Source organism: Mesitornis unicolor, unplaced genomic scaffold (genome assembly GCF_000695765.1).
Source record: "Mesitornis unicolor isolate BGI_N332 unplaced genomic scaffold, ASM69576v1 scaffold34198, whole genome shotgun sequence".
NCBI lineage: Eukaryota > Metazoa > Chordata > Aves > Mesitornithiformes > Mesitornithidae > Mesitornis > Mesitornis unicolor.
Window position 1 is genome coordinate 5,081 of NW_010200351.1, and position 13,884 is coordinate 18,964.

A 13,884-nucleotide genomic window follows, 5' to 3' on the forward strand; every position below is an offset into this window, starting at 1 on the left:
ACGTGTGCTGCAAAGATGAAGTGCCAGCTACTGAGAGCTGTGTGTGTGAGTGGACAGGGTGTCAGCTACTGGATTGACTGAGGAGGGGCGTCTCAGTGCCAGCTGCTACTACAGCATGGGTAGGGGTCCTGAAAACCGGCTACTGCAGGGGAGCACTGGTGGCTGGAGCAGGACTGTGGGTCACAGCCCATGTGCCTGGTGTGAGCTACTGAGCCAGTGGAGGGGCCGAGTGTTCTATCTTACCCAAACCTGTTGTGCATGTATACTCACTAGCAAACTTGAAGCTGTACCTGCTGGTGAGGCAGTGACCTTTGTGATGGGTGTAAGGGTCTGGGATCTGGGCAAGGGTGTTGGGTGGACAGAGGGAGCTGTGCTGGTGCTTGGGGGACCTGTGAATATTTGTATATTTGTGAATCTGGAGAGAGTGTCAAGTGTGTGTCTGCACTAGTGACCTTCTGCCTCTGCCAGCCAAAGAGGAGGAGACTTGGCTCTATGTGCTTGCATTTTGTGCAAGTCCTGTGTGTAGGTGCTGTTGAAGGCAGAACCTTGTCTGTGACAGCCTGTGTGACCAGCGGTGTTAGTGTCCCATGTGTGTCCCTGGGACACATGCTGGCCTTTGCTAGTGGTTCAGTGTCCCAAAGGGAAAGTGGCAGCCGTGTCCTTCACCCTGGGCAGAGACCTGGAGGCATGGGACTGGGCTCCAGTGGCCAGGTAGGTGGCAGTCCGTAGCCAGAGTGACTGGGAGAGGCAAGCACTTCTGACATCCCTTAACAATTTACACTTGTCAATTTTTAAGTAAAGATGTCTTAAGTATTTCTGGTTCTGGCAATGATATTATACACTTTTGGAATTTAGCTGGTGGTACTTAGGAGTTAAACATATAAGATCTCTGTCAAATGGTTTAAGTTCAATGAGGTGGATGACCTTAAATTTCTAAAAAGAAAATTCTGTTGTTCCAGTCTTACAAACAAATAAACAAATAAGTAAAGCTTAAGTAAAATAAGCTGTTATACAGTGCTACTTATGCTTAGATCTCTGGCACTGTATATTTATGTGCCACTATCTGAGCTAAAAGTAGACTTAAAAAATAAACCAATTGTGCATGTCCTATTTCAGACTGGGAAAATAAGTAGGATCATATTGAAACTTATAATCTACCTAAATTGCTTACTGTGGTTTTAAGTGTATTTAAGAAAATACATAGTCGTGTTTAACTTGTGCCCAGAAAAAAATGCATTGGCATCTGTTATCAGAGTTCACAGATGTTCTTTACTGGACACCTGAAAATGCTTTCATTCTTGCAATATAGCCATCTATGTAGAATGTCCTTGCCCTCCCTGTTTCCTCAACAGTTAATTTACTTAGGTTATTGTAGCTGACTCTTGTGAAAGAACATCATGATCCATTCTCCTTGTTGGCTTTAAAAATTGTATTTTACTTTGATGTGAAAACCTTTTGCTGTCCAGACACTAAGAAGATCTGTTGCTCTGTGCTAGCAGATAAGGAATTCTACTGTTGCAATACATTTTTGTTGTTAGATTTAGTTAACTCGAATAATTTGGCTAATCTTACTTTTCTTTCTTTCCTGGCAGCCGATTTATTTTGCACATTCCAAGTGAAGAGAGAGATAATGCAATCAGAGTGTGTTTTCAGATTGAACTTGCCCATTGGTTTTACTTGGATTTCTACATGCAAAACACACCAGGATTACCTCAGTGTGGGATAAGAGATTTTGCTAAAGCTGATATCCTTTCTATTACTGTGATTGTTTTCTATCTCGGGATGAAGTGCAAACTGAATATTGTTAATTAAATTTCATACTTCCAGCAAGAAAAGTCAGTTCATGTGTTAGTGATCAAAATTTAGTATTGATAGGTATGTGACTTTATCTGTTCGTTCCTTCCATAATTTTGTGGCATCCATAAAAGATGTTTCTCAGACTGCTAAGGAACTACGGAAAACAGGTGATTTGTGATCTTTGAGGACTTTTCCTCATGGTTGCAATTTTTCAAACCAGGCAGGTTTCAAAGATGAGCTGTCAGAGCTCTTCATGGTGTTTTGTCCCCTTAATTTAATCCCTTTCCAAGTATATAGAGACATAAATGTTAACATAGCTGAAGGTGGCTTGTGTCCCCCCATGAGCAGTGGTATGTATTTGTTGGAAGTACTGACAGCTGCTCCTAGAAACAGTTCTGTTGTTGGGGAGAGGGTAGGTTGTTACTGGTTTTATACAGGTTGGTCTGTACTTTTTTCATTGCTTACAAGAGCTGCTGGAATGGAGGAAAACTGAGGACTTTCATCCAGCAAGTGATTTAGTTAAATTTCCCGTATGTTCTTGATGTGGGATTGGAATATTGCTTCTAACTTTCATGAAAATGTTACCTATGGTTTTGCTACACAGTGTACTTCTTCGTTAGTCTGGTAACAGTAATTTACTTTGAAACACTACAGCTTTTATTTTAATAATAGACTGTAAAAATATTATAATTTTCCTATTGATAGGATGCAGTTATTTTTTATTTATTTTAAGTATGTTTGAAATTGTGAATGGATTTTCAGACCAACAGAATTCTTCCAGTAATTGTAAGCAGTGCAGAAAAAATACAGTGTAATAGATGTTATTTGTTCATTACATCAGCCCCTCTCTAGCTTACATTTGCCAGAAGTATTCTGCAATGTCATATTCTTAAGTACTCTGGAATACTTTTTTATTGGTAGTATAATTTCATACGGAATATATAATATTAATACTTTTATTAAGGACTTGCAGATTTGCTTTCAAAGTTTTAGAGTTATAAAGGTTCATGTTTTCTCTGCATGGTGAGTTTTTGGTAATCTGTATAGGAATTTACATTTCTGTAATTTGATGCCATTAAAGTTTTTTTTTTGCATAGTAAATACTAAAGTATGGATTCTATACTATAGTCTAACAAATGATTGTGGGGAAAAAAATTATCTCCTCTTACTTCAAGCAGGAGACAAAACTGTTTTTGTCTCACTTCAAAATGAGAAAAAATGTGTTTAAGAATGATACATATTCAAAACAATATGGATATCATGTAGATACTTAAAAAATTATTGGGTGGGGCTTCCTTCAAACAAGCAGTCTAGTACAATCTTTTTTATTGTCTTTATTCTTTTTTAAGTTTTAAAGGTTTGTATTAGAATTACCAGATTGTTTAATGCTTTCCAACCTTTAGAATTTGGTAATGAATTAGTCATAATATTTTCTACTTCCAAGAGAATATATCATGAAAGCATTTAGGGGAGGTAGTGTTGTTATTGTAAATGTTGAGTATCTTTTGTATGTCTGCATGTGATTTGGAACTGGATGCTTAAGTTTATCTTCCTTAACTTGCTTACTTTTCAGTCACTGCCCTTTTTTACTGCCTCAAGGTGAAGACGTACAAAAGGTTTTAGATGAGTGGAAAGAATACAAAATGGGAGTGCCAACCTATGGTGCAATTATTCTTGATGAGACACTTGCAAATGTAAGTACGGAAATAATCGTGAAGGGTGGGCTAGAGCGAAGGATGGGATTTGCTGGCAGGAGTAATCTTTTTGTTCACATTTTTGATCTGTGCGGAAGGGGGGAAGTGCTTCAGATTCACAAAGACCTGACAGCTGCTTGACGCTGTTGAAAATATAATACGAGAGACAGTAAACACACTTCCACTTGCGTTCCTACTGTTTCGTTGTTTGGCTGGTTGTTTTTTTTTGTTCTGAGTTGCATGATCACATAAAAAAAAATGCAGTTCTTACTGGAACATGGAAAACCTAATGAGTTCTTTTCCTCCAGGCTAAAGTATCATTTTGGAGAAGCAGAAGACATAAGGGAAGACATGTAATAGGAATTGGTTAAAATAGTGGGTGTTTGAAGTTGCATTCCCTTGTATTTTGCAGGTTCTTTTGGTTCAGGGCTATTTAGCCAAGTCTGGTTGGGGATTTCCAAAAGGGAAAGTAAATAAAGAAGAGGCTCCTCATGATTGTGCTGCTAGAGAGGTCAGTTGTATTGTATGTGGTTCCCTTAAATTTGATCTAAAGAAATGAAATGTTGCTGAGAGCAGAACATATGCATTAGATGAAAAGACATTTTACTTGAATACTCTCTTCATTGAAATCAGGTAAATAAATATATTTTCTTGCAGCAGGCTTCTGCTGTAGCTTTTAGTGCTTTTCTGACTTCCAGACTGATAATCAAGGATGTGGTTATATAATTTAAAATGACAGTTCAATGTTTTTAATTGTTTAGCACTAACTTGCTAAATTAAGCGGGTACTAAAGTTGTGTCCCTGTATGTGTGTACTCTCACTATTGCTGCCCTCACAGATTCTTTCTAAAAGAAGATACAGCTAGGACTGCTGACCCAAACTGAACAAAGATATATTCCATGCAAAAATCCCAGTTGCCTGGCTTTCTTACCATGCCATTAGCTGTCATATTCAGTGTATAAGCTGGGGGTGAAATTAGCTGGGGGAGTGTAATTGCTACTTGGGGACTGGCTGGCCATTGGTTGGTAGGTGATGAGCAGTCACATCACTTCCTTTCTCTTCATCTCTTTTACTATTTTATTGTCTTTATTATAATTACAATTTATCATTATTATTATTATAATGATTATAATAATTATTATATTTTAGTTTTATGTCAATTATTAAACTGTTCCTGTCTTAACCCACAAGTTTTCTCCTCTTTTCCCTCCAATTCTCTCCCTTGTCCCACTGGGAAGTGGGGAGGGGTGAATGAGTGGCTGCCTGATGCTTAGTTGCTGCCTGGGTTAAACCATGGCAAAAGTTTAAGTTTTAGTATTATCTTTGGTGATTGGGAAATTTTACATGCTTTGTGGGATTTTGAATATTAATTCCAAGGGTCACCATAACTGTAAAGTGGTAGAAGAATGTAATTTAACTTATGTATGGTGGGCTGTGTAAAGAGATTCATGTGACATAATATGTCCAGATTTTTTAAGATGGAAAACTAAGATGAGGGCAAGTAGTAAGATGCATTAGCTTTCTTCACAATTGGACTGAATCAGTATCTGAGAAATCGTAGATTTTTTTTTTCTCTTTAATAAGCCTGTCAGTGATGCATGAATGAAAAAAGCCCATACTACTGCTTCCCTGATGGTGCTTTCCTTACCACTCATATCTTTAATATGGGCTTAGAAAAGCAAAAGAAAGTGTTAGATCCTAACATTGCACTATTATGTGATGACATGCATGAAATACAGTTTCATGTTGGCAGTTACTGATCTCTTGAGTGTTGAACATTATTTATTTAGTATCAAATGAGTTGCCAAAACAAACATTTGAGCTACAGATGCTGTGGACTGTCATTGCAGATCTCAAGGGCTGGGAAAGGATGAGCAGAGACTTAAGGTTAACTTGATTATTCAATGCATGTCCCTTCCCCCCTACTGCATAAATAGCTTGTTCATTTAAACAACTTCTAGTCAAGTGCTTTTAGCATCAGTCTAAACGACTGAACAGAAGGGAGAGGAGAACATAAAAATACACGGACCACGACACAGCGGACAGGACTAAGTGTGACTGCTTCAGGAAGGAATGACGTCAGATATACTCTTTGCTTCAAGTTATGCTAGCAAAAATATAGTGAGCACAGTTGTACTGTGAAAAAATCTTTTGATGGTGTTTTTAATTTGGAGAATTTAGATTACAGTAGTAAACAACACTGTTGCTATGATCTCTTTCCATCAAGGTAGATAGTCATTGTGGATAAACTGGCAAATTTTTCAAGGCTTACATGTGGCCAGGAATCAGGATGCTTGTAATATCTGCGCATAAATATTTCTGCTACTTCTACTGGAGTCAGCACATGTTTAAAACCATAAACTGCATCTGTATAAGGTCTAATAGAAGAGGTCTTCACTGGGCAGTGTCTACACAGTTCAGTAGTATTTCAGAAGTTGGTGAGGGCAAAGCCATACTAAATAGATTATCTTCTTGGTAAAAAGAGTTTCTATCTTGAATTCACTTAGATCATCTAGAAAGATAATTTAGGAAGGGAAAGCATTGCTGTTAGTAGTAAGAGTAAGTGTGGACAAAAAAGGTACAGTCTCTTAGTTGAGACAGTGTGTGGTGACAGTTTTGTTTGGTTTTTTTTTACCCCTAAACTCTGCTATTCTCAATATAAGTTAGATGGGAAGATGACTTGCTTTTTATTTTGGTATGAGGGTTTGTATGTGCTGATTTGTAGACCAACTGATCAGTTATTTGCTTTTTCATATTTGTGCTTAATTTCCTCTGCATTTTGAAAAATGAAACTTACATACATTTTGCTGATACCAATATATATGTTGGTATTTCACATAACATAGTTTGAGAATTTCATAGAATAGAATCATAGAATGTATTGGGTTGGAAGGGACCTTTAAGGGTCATCTGGTCCAGCCTCCCTGCGGTAAGCAGGGACAATGTTACTAGATAAGGTTGCTCAGAGTAAAGTCTTGTTTTTCCTAGCAGTGGCCTGCTTTCACTTATAGATCTGAAAAAAGATCACTCCTTCCTTTGTCATGATAGGTTCTGAAAGGATAAATCCGAATACACACACTTATTTAATCTATGTGCTTCTCAGGTGTTTGAAGAAACTGGGTTTGACATAAAAGATTATATCTGCAAAGAAGAATACATTGAGCTGCGAATTAATGATCAATTAGCACGACTGTACATCATTCCAGGAGTTCCTAAGAACACAAAATTCAACCCCAAAACTAGAAGGGAAATTCGGGTATGTGTTGTCTTCTTTGAATCTATAGGAACTGTTGTGGAACGTGATTTTTAAAGCTAATGGTCTGTAAAATAATGAAACTATCAAGCGTGAATACATCAAATACTAGGTACAAATGGCATCTCTGCCCTGTTGCGGGATGTCAAATTGCAGCTCTACTGCAAAGACTCATTATTTAGTGTCTGTCTGATGTCTTCATTAATAATGAAAACAACATTAGAGCTTGCTGTCAAACTTTTAATTTTGCCCTTCTTTTCTCTTAGGTGATGTATGTGTTAATAATTTCATGTTATGCCTAGTTATAGCTGCCTATGTAACTATATATTTTTCTGAAGATTTAATTATTAATTGATATCATACAAAAGCCTACGTATTGGAAGTAGAAACTAAGGATTGTGTTCTCTCATGGCTAATACAATGCAGACTTAGAAAACAGTGTATTTTAAGGAGAAGCTTGGGAAGGGGACACAAAATAGGAACTATATTGGATGGTTTGTGTACCATTAGGTTTTTAAAAGGTATTGTGAAAGAGAGAAGCAAAGACTCTGGTAGTAAACTTGTTCGAAACTTGGTTTTTGATATCCATAATCTTTGATGTTGCAATGTCTTTCTTATATTGCAATGCAGTTTAAAGCAGCTATCCCCATATTTTCATGCAGATGGTGCCAAACAGGGCATCTGGCGTTTTAAATAAGAAAAGGTTCTTGTAGTTGGCTAGACAGGAGTCGCTTAATTTCATAGAATCACAAAATGGTTTGGGTTTGAAGAGACCTTAAGGACTATCTAGTTCCAGCCCCCCTGCCGTAGGCAGGGACACTTCCCACTAGACCAGATTGCCCAAAGCCCCATGCAACTTGGCCTAATTTCTTGCATTAGAAATCTGTTTTTTTAAATATTAATCTATAATTTATAACACAAATCCCATCTCTTGCCCATATTTTTTTCTTCTATAACAAAACCTTAAACTTGTTCTTCAAACTAAATCTCCATATTTCTGATAATTTTTGAACTAGTATTGGTGGTCTACTTTTGATGGCATTTTAAATAAAAATAACAATAGTAGTGGCTTTGGAAGTTATTTAAAGCCTAGACTTTTTTTATGGCATTCAGCATGCAGTGATTTGATGGGTTGGTTTTTGAAGCTCTTACTCAGAATTCAGTTGTTAGATAATACCTTTCATACTTTAGGTGCCATATTTTGCAATGAGTATGTGCTGTACCATCTGTTACTCTGTAGTTACACTCAGAAGAGTGTTAATTGTTAATTAACCTTTTGTGAAAAACCCTGTTGTGCTCTGTTAATTAAAGTCTTCCATTGTAATTTTTTAATTAAAGGAAATAATTGTGGTTGATACACATTTGTAACATTCTGTAAGGCTACAGTATTGGGTATTTTGACTTTTTGTTTGTTTGTTTTTCTAGAATATTGAGTGGTTTTCCATTGACAAACTGCCATGCCACAGAAATGACATGACCCCAAAGTCTAAGCTGGGTTTGGCACCTAACAAATTTTTTATGGCAATTCCCTTCATCAGGTATGTTTGAAATGAGGCAAATGCTATGCCAGTGCCTTCCAGACTACTTTAATTTCGTTAGATTTGTTTTAGTTAAGTAGATATTTTTGCACTTATTGCTCACAGGCCATTGAGGGAATGGATTTCCCGAAGAAATGGAGATTCCACAGATAGTGACAATGGATTTTCATCTACGGGGAGCACACCCTCTAAGCCCAACTTGGAAAAAGCTAGGTAAGAACCAGGTCAGTTTAACACCTCTGTATCTTTTCTTAAGAGAATGGATTAGTAAAAAAAAAACAAACAGGCATATCTTATAGGATTGTTGATAGGATGAGTAGTTAATGTCATGATACACTTTTTTTTTTTTCAAAATCCTCACATTTGTCAGAACTGAGATAATAATGTCTTCAGTCCTGCCTGTAGGACACAAAGAGCAGAAGCTGGCACAAGTAGATAACTTTCAGTACTTCAAGTTCAATGCTTTTAGCACTTCCACACAGGAGAAATATGACTCTTTAAAGTAGAGTACTATCAGAAGTAGTTAGCTATATAAAAGCTGTGGGGGTCAGCAGGGGAACTACTGCTGCTGGCTTTTGATTAAGCTGAGCTAAAAGCAGTAGAGCAAAATTGAAAACCTGTAGTCCCAAAGAGAAGTTTATGCTCCAGTAATTCAAGTCAGATCAGCACCAACACTGACAACAACAGGACAGATTCCAGTGTGGACCCAGCCTGCTCTCTTTGCATATCATAGGCTTCCTACCAGTAGGCAATTCCAAGTTGGGTGAATGCAGTGAGCATTGTTACAGTTTCTGCACTAGGTTACTTAAGGTTGTCTTTCAGATTGTTCTTGGAAAGCAGATAATTCTTTCATATTTCTCTTCTGCTGTCAATAGGTTTGAGGTTGTGTTGTAAACCCTTTTTTCCTGTACTAGATCCAAACTTCGCTGTAGTCAGCAGGTGTTTACAGATGGTGTTTCAGGAGAGCAATGTGTGAAGCCAAAACAGCCACAGAAGCCATATAATCATTCTGAGATGTCCGAAGCTCTGAAAATAAAGGTAAGCTGTTTCTTAGGCAAACATAAGCATTTGGGCTTTTTAAAACAGATGTTCATAATGGTTCCTCTCTGGAACAAGAATACTGAATTTTATCACCATAGCATGCAAAAATAAAAACATGGGGAAAAAAATCTTGCGAATTCTCAAATTTATCCGACACTAGAGGTGGTAGATATCAGATGGTAGTTGTCATTTCAGGTACAGATAGTAATAACTACTTACCATTTTGGTGTCCTCTGTGTACCATTTTCAGATATTTTTGGTAGCACTAATATATGTGCATCAGTGTATGGGAACTCACTGAACTCTTGTGTAATACAGTGTTTGTAACAGTGCAAGAGAGACTAAGTAACAGCGGATAACTCTAACTTGAGTGTATATTTGGTTAATTTCAGCATGCTCCAGTTTGTATACAAAAGGTATCATTGACATGTTTTAAGGTTATTTGAGGGAAAGTTTTAACTAATAAGTAGGAAGTGTCAGTGCAATGAAGTTCAATGCTGCCATTTAAACTCTTCTCATTACTACATTCTGGACTTAATGGCAGAGTCAGAGCTTGAAGAGTAATGGCAGAAAGCAGTATCAAGAGACTTCCAGCCAAAAGAAGCGAACAAATGGAGTTTACAGTCAACCAGTCAAGCAAAACCATACCTCGGTAAGAAACATGCAGTGGCTGTCTCAGTAGCAGGTTCCAGTAATGCTTAACAAATGTCTAGGCCAATGTCCTGCTGAGAGAAAGTAGAGTGTATATCTGTCGAAAGTATATATGATCAGAATATTAGCTATTTGTAGAAATATGACATTTCTTACCTTGTGTGCATATACAGCTATAGACAAGCATACTAAATTTCAAAGTTGGCATTTTGAAAGCAATTCTTATTTTAGCAGTTGAACATTTGTCAGTTGTTTCAGTAGACAATTCTGTAGCTTTCCAGATTCCTGTCAAGTCATAAGTCAGCGTAGTACACATCTTATTTATTCATATATGATACATTATTGTGAGCATGGAATTTTATTATGCAGCAATTAGATACAAAGTGGTAATGCATACAATTATTATTTCCTGTCTCTCTAGCAAAAATGTTGAGATGCAGACTTGACTTGAACACCAGAATCTCATACAGTTTTTTAATCATACAGTAGAACTACATCAGTGTGTAAAAGTTCCAGTATGACACTCCTGGTTTGTTATCTTTTCCTTACAGTAAGGGAAACTTTGTCCCCACAGTTCTGCTGGCTGGGAGAAGGCTCACTGAGATGTGTCTCTTTAATATAATGAGGTTTTTTGTTTTGTTTTGTTTTGTTTTGTTCCCTCCACTCTTCTTTATGGCTCTCCAATTCTATGTTCTTGGCTCTTTTGCAGCAGTGAGCCCTGGTTCTCCACGCAGCTCAGCTGGCTTCTCCAGGCTTTAGTTTTTCTTGTTTATTGGCTGTAAACTAGATTCTTCCCATTCTGGCTTGTGGTTATTACCTTCTCTCCGTTGTTTTGTGGTTTGGGTTTTTTTTTTGTGTGTAAAAGTGCAGAAACCATAAATTCTGGTCTTGTAAAATCCTCACTGTAGCAAGAAATGGTTAGTTGCCTTGGGACTGAGGGAAGAATGAAAAGTCAAAGAACTGCCCAGAAATTTGGCTATATAGAAAAAAACTGTAAGACGAATCTGTAGAATTTTGATGGAAACAAGTGAAACTGTTAATACTCCAAAATTACTTTTTAGGCTCTTTACAGACTTTGCTAAATACTTTTGTGGCGTTTCATTTGCATTTTCATGATTGTCAGTCTTTTGAAGTTCAAATATTTCACATCCTAGTGATAATTTTCTGATACAATTTGAAGGCCGAGGAACTCTTGATTGGCACAGAGTGCAAAGGGCCATACTTTCTCTGTGGTTGTATACTTACAGCAGCATACCTGAGGCTAAAACTTAACTCTTCCCTGGAGAGTTCTAAGTTTCTGTCTCTAATGCATGCTAATTTAATTGGCAGTAGCAGTGTGTTTGCAAATACATTCCCTTTGGTTTTTGGGACAAGCCAGTTGAAGAATGTGAATATGTATGTGTAACTCTGATTCCACATGATCCTATGCAAGACCTTTCTGGCTTAAAATATTTAGAAAGCCCTCAAATTTTTTCCCTAAAAGCCTACATTTTAAAAACGGTTTGTTGACTGTTAAAAGGTTGCATGCCCCTGAAGGACTTGTGGACTTGAAGCATGCTTACTTGATGACAGAATTCATGCCAAGTAAAATGAAAATTATACATCAGAAGGTCTGTCAATGCAAATATAACCAGCATGCCTTTTAGCTGATGCTGAAGCTATACCCATAAGAAATAGAATGCAGTTTCTTTATGAAGTGTGTAATGTATGGTCATTCTCTTAACCAGAAATGTGAAAAAAAGCTTAATCCAAGAAGACTTCAAGATAACTTTGAAACAGGCAAGTGCAGTTGGAATTTTTCTTTTGTCATGTGTTACAGGCTGAAGACACCTGAATAATGATGGTTGAGGGCTTTTCCTTGTGTGTTAATTACTGAATATTATACAGCCATATTTTTCTAAGGCAGCCTGAGTGTTGGTGGGGTTTTTGTTTGTTTGGTTTATTTGGAGTGTTTTTTGTTGTTTGTTTAATTTGGTTAACTTCATGTGCTGCGTCATGTTGATTTTGCAAATCTTGTTCTTAATTATTAAGACTGTCAGATTATACCAGGCAGCTGAGTAAAAAGTAACTGAAAGCTGGTTTAGGAAAATAGCATCTAAGTCAACACAATGCTTTTAATTGAGTATGAGTTCAAGGCTCTCTGTCCTGCTAGTAATAAGCTGCATATGATACTGGGCTACTCTGGAGAGTGCATGCAGTTCTTACTGCCTAGAAAACAGGGCCATATTTCTTTCCTCCATGTTAAGAAATGACTTGCAAAACAGCACCTGTGGGTAAAACTGGGTATTGAAAGATTCCCCAGATTGTTGTGACTTAATATTTGTTCTAGCCACTAGATGACTTGTAAATATGGCTGTTTGAGTTACCTTCTAATGCTTATGACACAGACATGCAGATTTTGTCATAAATGTTAATTGGATATACATTTGAGGTATGGCTTTGTATTGTAATTGATACTTTTATCGATAACTGTTTAAAATTTGTTTCATGCTTTTTTCTCTTTAAGCAGATGCAGCGTATGAGATGTGTTGCTCCAGTGAAGACCCACTGCCAGAACATGTAGAGGGACTTTCTGTGGCATGCAATGGCCATTACAAACTTGCTTTCTCATCAAGAGCTTTCTTGAGTTTCAAGTTTGACCATGATGCCATCATGAAAAGTTTTGACCTCTGACAGCAAACTTACTAGGAACAAAAATCAGACTTGCCTGTTGCAATTGAGGGGGTTTCTTATCCAGCCTTACTCTTTCTCAGGAGTTTTTTTTAATTTTTGTTTGTTTCTTTGTTTGTTTTTAAATGCAATGCAGGGACTGACTGGTGGTTTGGAAGGGTTTGTTCTCTTTGCAGTATGGAAGTGGTGTGGTTAAGTGTTGCACTTTAAATGCATTATAGCCTTTGTCCACAAAAGTACCTTTCCAGTGTTCAGTTCACTTGTTCCTAACCGTGCATTAGAGGGCATTCTTTTTTATTTTTTTTAACTTGCTGTCTGTTTTGTAGAATGTCATTGACTTTTAAAAAAAAAACCACAAACTGAAGTATACCAGCTTGCTAAACATTAACTGCTCTGATGTAAATTATTTGGCTTGTTAGTCATTGCGTAATACATTGCAATATTATGGCAGTGGTAATGAAACTGATTCTCAGAGGACTCCTCTGTCCTAGTGATTTTGAAACCAAGTTGCACATTTCAGACCTAGCCTCAGCCTGTTACACTTTGTCTTGGTTGCTTGCCCAAAATACCTTCCCTCCTTCACACTGATAGTTTCTGTTGGCTTGTGATTGGTAGTACTTGGAGTCAAGCCTGTAGCATGTTGACTTCTTGTACCTGTTCTGCTGCTGTCTTCATAAGGGTACACAAACTTGGTAGAACTTAGCCATTCAAAGTGTCTAGCTTCAACTCTTATGCACTGCCCCCAGCGGGGTAAGAAGAAGCTGCAAAGTTTTATGTTATCCCAGTTGCAGCTGCTTTCAAAAAAGGAAAGCTTAAACTTTGTGAGAGGTTACTTGTGTAGAATTTATAGTGAATGTAAATACGCCTCTGTAGATCTCACTGATGAGGAAGGCAGGTGCATGGATAACAGAGTCATTGTGTGACACTGAACGGCTTAATCAGGCCTGCAATAACTATTCTAAGGGTGTCCAGTATTGTATTCTGTGCTGTTGTCCTCAGATCTCTTGTGTAGTATATGTTCTGTATATATCCAGTAGTACTGAATTGCACTTGCAGCTAGCATTTAGATGATGTAGCCTCAGTTGTTTTCAGCTACAATCCTTTCTTAGTAAAAACACAAAAGACTGGGGCGGGAGGAACAGCAACAAAAACCCCCGTAAGAGTTGAGGTGATGAACTGTTAAATCACCTCTATGATTCAAGTTAGGGGGTTACGGAGGCGAAGAGCTCCTGAGCGGAGG

At 37.5% G+C, this 13,884-nt stretch overlaps 1 protein-coding gene across 1 annotated transcript; it reads left to right on the top strand.

Moving 5' to 3' along the window:
- Window positions 1-1,590: 1,590 nt before the first annotated feature.
- DCP2 (decapping mRNA 2) lies at window positions 1,591-12,647 on the top strand. The gene is made up of 10 exons (XM_010189730.1): window positions 1,591-1,744; window positions 3,364-3,491; window positions 3,904-4,002; window positions 6,595-6,747; window positions 8,170-8,282; window positions 8,388-8,495; window positions 9,197-9,320; window positions 9,868-9,975; window positions 11,702-11,753; window positions 12,484-12,647. Exons 1-10 carry the CDS (start codon window positions 1,690-1,692, stop codon window positions 12,645-12,647), a joined length of 1,104 nt encoding a protein of 367 aa, XP_010188032.1. The 5' UTR covers window positions 1,591-1,689.
- The last annotated feature ends 1,237 nt before the right edge of the window (window positions 12,648-13,884 follow it).

Bases quoted from the DNA above. Each gene is read 5' to 3' on its own strand.
- DCP2 (XM_010189730.1), top strand. From the start codon at position 1,690: ATGCAAAACACACCAGGATTACCTCAGTGTGGGATAAGAGATTTTGCT. The intron at 8,496-9,196 runs GTAAGAACCAGG...TTCCTGTACTAG, and splicing joins CCCAACTTGGAAAAAGCTAG to ATCCAAACTTCGCTGTAGTC. The intron at 9,321-9,867 runs GTAAGCTGTTTC...ACTTAATGGCAG, and splicing joins CCGAAGCTCTGAAAATAAAG to AGTCAGAGCTTGAAGAGTAA.